Below are 6,000 nucleotides of genomic sequence, written 5' to 3'. Positions count from 1 at the left end.
ATTGTAGAAGGAGACAGTACATTGTACTGTATTCATAAAACTGTAGCATAGCTAATGTACCACTTCTTCTATTGTTAATCTGACTTTAAAATGAATTCATTGCAGATTTGATTTACACTCGCGTCATAATAGTTACAATGCATTATGTCTGTATTTACCTGTTGGCTTGGAAAGGACAGGTAGTAAACCCTAGTGGTAAGTTTTATGATTGACTCCCACTATGTTCATCATGACAGACCAGACCACAATGTCACAGTCAAAACCAAGACAATGTCACATCATCAGTTGTGGCATCACAGTACAGCAGAGATTTAACCATTAATTCCTTTATGCCAGTTTCATCAGAGAAATTCAGATCATCAAAGCCTTCAAACCTCAACTTAGTAGTAGGGCAGCAATACAGTTTGACCAGACTTGATAATGAATACCTTGATCATCCCATTTTCGATTCAATGCATTTTGAAGTCTCATTTTCAAATAAATTTTCAAATGCTTAGAAGGCCAGCATCCCGGAGTCGCCTCTTCACTGTTGACTGATGTTTTGCGGGTACTATTTAATGAAGCTGCCAGTTGAGGACTTGTGAAGCGTCTGTTTCTCAAACGAGACACTCTAATGTACTTGTCCTCTTGCTCAGTTGTGCACCGGGGCCTCCCACTCCTCTTTCTATTCTGGTTAGAATACAACACAGCGTTGTACGAGATCTTCAGTTTCTTGGCAATTTCTCGCATGGAATAGCCTTCATTTCTCAGAACAAGAATAGACTGTCAAATTTCGGAAGAAAGTCCTTTGCTTCTGGCCATTTTGAGCCTGTAATCGAACCCACAAATGCTGATGCTCCAGATACTCAACTTGTCTAAAGAAGGACAGATTTATTGCTTCTTTAATCAGGACAACAGTTTTCAGCTGTGCTAACATAATTGCAAAAGGGTTTTCTAATGATCAATTAGCCTTTTAAAATGATAAACTTGGATTAGCTAACACAATGTGCCATTGGAACACAGGAGTGACGGTTGCTGATCATGGGCCTCTGTACGTCTATGTAGATATTCCATAAAACAATCTGCCGTTTCCAGCCACAATAGTTATTTACAACATTAACAGTGTCTACACTGTATTTCTGATCAATTTGATGTTATTTTAATGGACATATTTTTTTGCTTTTCTCAAACTTTTGAACAGTAGTGTATATATATAGCATGGATAACTGTGACGAACAGGAACAGTAGCATGAGAGCAATTAGACTGACAACAAAGATAAAAAGGTGTGTACATAGGAAGGTGGTTAAATATACAGTTTATTATATTTGATCATTTACACATCACAAACTGACGGTTATTTGAGTCTTATTACATGTACTGAAATTTCAATAACAATAGTATATAATAATGCAGTTATACAATGCATTTCAGTGTTACAAACCAACTGAACTGAATAGAATGTTTTTGAAGCACTGTAATGAACTGTCTCTGTGTCCGGTCCTGAAATTAAATGGAAGCTGGAAGACACTTGAGGTCAACTTGGGTATCAACACAGATTAATAGGCAATCCTTGGGGTAGGCCATCGTGTGTTCTTATGGCAAGTGAGCTGCTTCCATCCAAATGCAATGTCCTCTAATTCCCTTATGGTGCAACAGCAGTAATGGATATTTCTATTTAAATATATCAACATACGAGCAAGATTTAATTTCTTATTTTTTATCTAGTATTTACACATTTCAATCAATATTTAGAACACTACCTTGAAAACGTTTGTATTCCACTAGTTTCCAATAGAAAATCTATTACTGTCACAGGGGACTTGTGCTAATGAGTGTTTTTGTAGCAGTTAAAAGCCATGGCCATGGAACAAAACCATTTCAACACCCACATATGTTAACTGTAAGGATGGGTGCATCGTCTTGCTTGTTTATCTATTCTAATGAAAGTGGTGAAAAGGCGAGAGGCCAAGTTATAGCAGACTCCTGTGAATGGTGTTCTTTTCCAGTGACAGTCCAGACAGTCTGATAACACTTTCCCCCCCAAAAATGAGAAACCACGACAGAATAACATTTAGTCATTAATGTGAATTGTTTTTCAGCAGTAAACAGATAGAAAACATTGAGCGGAGCACTATACATAACCATGGACAATGTTCCTATTTTCCAAAAATCTATGGAAAAATTAGCGATTGTTCATTTGTGCAAACATATACACTTGTTTTCCCCTCTCCAATATGTAACTTGTAAACAAGAATGGCATTCAGTAATCTTGCAAAAGCGTATCTTCTTGGAACCTTACGCAAGAGGCTTTCATCACTTTGTATTATACTTCAAATCAATGAGATGATCAAGAATCTCAGAACAGAATAATTTGAGTACAACAAGGCAACAATTACAACAGCAGTCTACTACTGGGATTCAAGTCAGCTCCTTTGAGCATTGTGATCATAGTTGAGTAGGCATCACTGAAATCTGAATTATCTTACTCAAATGAGGTATACTAAATGAAAGAGTGGTACCAGAAAGATATCTTTCAACCTCCTCACTTGTTCTATTTATGAATGGACCTGGATATGCTGATGCTACACGTGCTAACCGTCGCTAGCCTCTCAGTTCGATATTCAGCACACCAGAACGGACTGTGATTACAAAGGTGTATAAATTGAGATAAAATGAGACCGCTCCGAAGGCCTTTCCCTTTACATTACTAAGCTGAAACTTTAATAGGCTGATTAAACCCGATTCAAACACACTCTAATGTCACCCTGGTTAAGAGAATGCAACATGAATGAAACATCAAATACCTAGTGTAGAGTCGATGCCTTGATATGGCCCTATCACCTGAGTTCTGTTTTGAAAGTAGTTTATTCTTATGATAGTATTCTATTTCTATTCAGGCAATTCACAGATCCTACTACTCTTTCAGTATTTATCACTGACCATGTTTGTAGTAATATATAAGTTATTTCACAGTTTGCTGTCAAACCCCAAAGATCCCAGGTCCCACCCTGTTTTATGTCGTCAACAAGCAAACTCCTCAAAGTTGCCTAGAGTCGGGTGACGAGGTAACATGTTCGGTGTGAATCCGAGACTGTCCGAGTGACTCCGGAGGGTGTCACAGGTGCTCTGTAAGACAAAGTAAGGGGGAAGAGGAGTTCAACCGCATTAAGGGATGGGTGATGAGAGAGTGAGGAGAAGAGGAGAGAGGCATGCAGGTCGCAGTAAAAATGGGAGGGGATGTGACATTGACAGGAAAAAAAAGAACAATAAATGAATGAGTATTCAACATAACCAGGACCAAGTGGAAAACAGAATACAAAAAAAAGTGACATAACATGATGTTAACCATCGTTGATGCATCAGACAGGAAGATGGTTGAAAGCATAGTGTACACATTGAGAGAATAATTCAATACAAATGAGATAACATATAAAGAAAAGTGATTGAAGTGGTAGTGCAGGGGACAGTTACAATAGGTCAGTAATGTTTCACGGTATGGGAAGAGAGATGAAAGAATATGAGAGAAAGATAAGAGGGGTATGGTATGGGCGAAGGAGGGAAAGAGAAAAGAAAACAGTTTTTTTCAGTCCTTGTCTCGATATTAGTATCTTCATTTGTACATGGTCATTGACACACATTATGTTTGCATACGTTTAGTGCAACTGCGGTTGTTTCAGTTAATATATTGCTGTTATGTGGGTTCAAAAGAAGCATTAGCCAAAGATGTAGATAGCTATTCCAGGCAGATGAACAACCATTTCATTTGGTGCAAACTGCATTGCATGCAGACCTGTGATAGCATCACTAAGGAATGCATCTAGTGATGTTATTGGGCACAGGTTCCAGTTCAAATGGTCCCCTAAAATGGACCTCGGTCCTGCAGGAAAGCTAGTAGGAAATAATATCGATGATCCCTGCGGATCAGCTTTTATTGTACTATCTACAACAAATTCTGTATTTATATTTTTCTCAGGAAACTGCATTTTATCCTAAGGGAAGGAAAGCATCTTCAGAAACAAAAAGAAGCAAGACTGTATTGCTGACTAGCAAAGTCCCAAACTTTCTTAACAGATGTAGAATCCAACCAACTCATTCTTTATAATAAACCGATAATAATCTCGGAAGGCAAATTGATTTGTGGCATTGAGAGTCATTGATTTCAAAATAGTATCTACAGAGGAAAATGCATTACATTGGCTATAATATCATTGACCTATTGCTGTGTTGGAAAAGCACATTTATAAAGTGATCACTACTTGTATCTCTACAAAATCAACCACCAAACCAGCTTTAGGTGAACCAACATCTTGTTAACCAGAAAGGAAATGTATGAAATGGTTCCCAGAATGTCTGAAAAGAAGGACAGTATGGGAGGGAGGATCTATTATGAATGGGGTTTGCTACCTGGGGGCATGATTAGGCGTGACACCAGGGCTGGTTGGGTTCTCTGGAAACTCCTGGAATAGACATGATGAAAAAAGAAAGATGAGGGTGACCCCAAAAAAATCAAATGCAGAGCTGATAAGTAAAACAATTGGCTCCAAGCAAGTTTGTCTGTGCAAAACGGCTAGACCTACAGCCCTGTGTAATCGATTGAATATAGACAACAACCCTGCACACTAATACTTAAAGGTCACAGAGAGCTACCTCCGATTCAGCCATTTGATTTCAATAAAAGTTTAAAAAATCAGATCAATTTGAGAAAGCAAGGTACCATTGCTAGTCTCAGCCATGTATGTTTTGTAATGCTTAAAAAAGGGTAGATATTCATCATTCAATAATATAAATCACAAACATAGTGTATCTTATTATGAAAATGGTTGCTATTTGCTCCCTTCATTTTAGTACATCTAATGTACTATGTAAAGTAAGTAGTCCTAGGACTATTATACCACTACATTTAACACTCATGTGCATGACTTATTTTAGCATACAGTAGGTTGCACTGTCTCATACTGTTATCATTTAGCACTTTATCTAATATAGATTGACTCACTGGGTGGTTATAGAGGAGAGAAGGTGAATGGAGTTGGCAGAAAAGGAGAGGATTGGAGAACATGAGAGTCAAAGGTATCACAAATGGCTTATCATTATGTTTTAATGCGAAGAAAGCCTTCAATAATGAATGATTCCATGACATGGGTGGAGAAACTATATGTGGCAGTGAAACACAGCATTACGTCCACCTAAAGCTCCATGTTCTTGTTTCATGTTGCAGTATGTGCCTCCAGTCAGGGTATGTAATATAACATTGTTGGCTCCTGCTGATTACAACCATCTAAAGCCTGAGGAAAAACTTGATGTGAAATGCCACAAAGGTATTTTTTTAAACTCTACTCTGTTGATTTACTATGAAACAAGGCAACAGGCATGGAACCAGGGATCCATTTAACTGTTCAGATATTATGTTTTTTTTTTCACCTTTATTTAACCAGGTAGGCAAGTTGAGAGCAAGTTCTCATTTACAATTGCGACCTGGCCAAGATAAAGCAAGCAGTTTGACACATACAACAACACAGAGTTACACATGGAGTAAAACAAACATACAGTCAATAATACAGTAGAAAAATAAGTCTATATACAATGTGAGCAAATGAGGTGAGATAAGGGAGGTAAAGGCAAAAAAGGCCATGGTGGCGAAGTAAATACAATATAGCAAGTAAAACACTGGAATGGTAGATTTGCAGAGGAAGAAAGTGCAAAGTAGAAATAGAAATAATGGGGTGCAAAGGAGCAAAATAAATAAATAAATACAGTAGGGGTAGAGGTAGTTGTTTGGGCTAAATTATAGATGTACAGGTGCAGTAATCTGTGAGCTGCTCTGACAGCTGGTGTTTAAAGCTAGTGAGAGAGATAAGTGTTTCCAGTTTTAGAGATTTTTGTAGTTCGTTCCAGTCATTGGCAGCAGAGAACTGGAAGGAGAGGCGGCCGAAGGAGGAATTGGCTTTGGGGGTGACCAGAGAGATATACCTGCCGGAGCGCGTGCTACAGGTGGGTGCTGCTATGGTGACCAGCGAGCT

The 6,000-nt window shown here is 38.2% G+C and overlaps 1 protein-coding gene across 6 annotated transcripts in view; it reads right to left on the bottom strand.

The window, feature by feature from the left end:
- Positions 1–1,278: 1,278 nt before the first annotated feature.
- Positions 1,279–6,000, bottom strand: part of LOC106599832 (acid-sensing ion channel 1C) — a 204,169-nt gene continuing 199,447 nt past the window's right edge. For 4 of the 6 annotated variants that reach the window (XM_014191181.2, XM_014191188.2, XM_014191173.2 and 1 more), the window contains exons 10-11: positions 4,385–4,437; positions 1,279–3,106 (exon numbers count right to left, since the gene is read on the bottom strand). In XM_014191181.2, coding sequence (XP_014046656.1) covers positions 3,028–3,106; positions 4,385–4,437 — 132 coding nt within the window. In that variant the 3' untranslated portion in view covers positions 1,279–3,027. The remainder of the gene's footprint in view (positions 3,107–4,384; positions 4,438–6,000) is intronic. The other 2 variants (XM_014191177.2, XM_014191178.2) reach the window with 1 other exon arrangement.

The sequence above is a fragment of the Salmo salar genome, chromosome ssa03 (assembly GCF_905237065.1).
Source record: "Salmo salar chromosome ssa03, Ssal_v3.1, whole genome shotgun sequence".
Lineage (NCBI taxonomy): Eukaryota > Metazoa > Chordata > Actinopteri > Salmoniformes > Salmonidae > Salmo > Salmo salar.
Note: the sequence above shows the minus strand (reverse complement) of the source record. Positions and strands in the feature narration are given on the sequence as shown.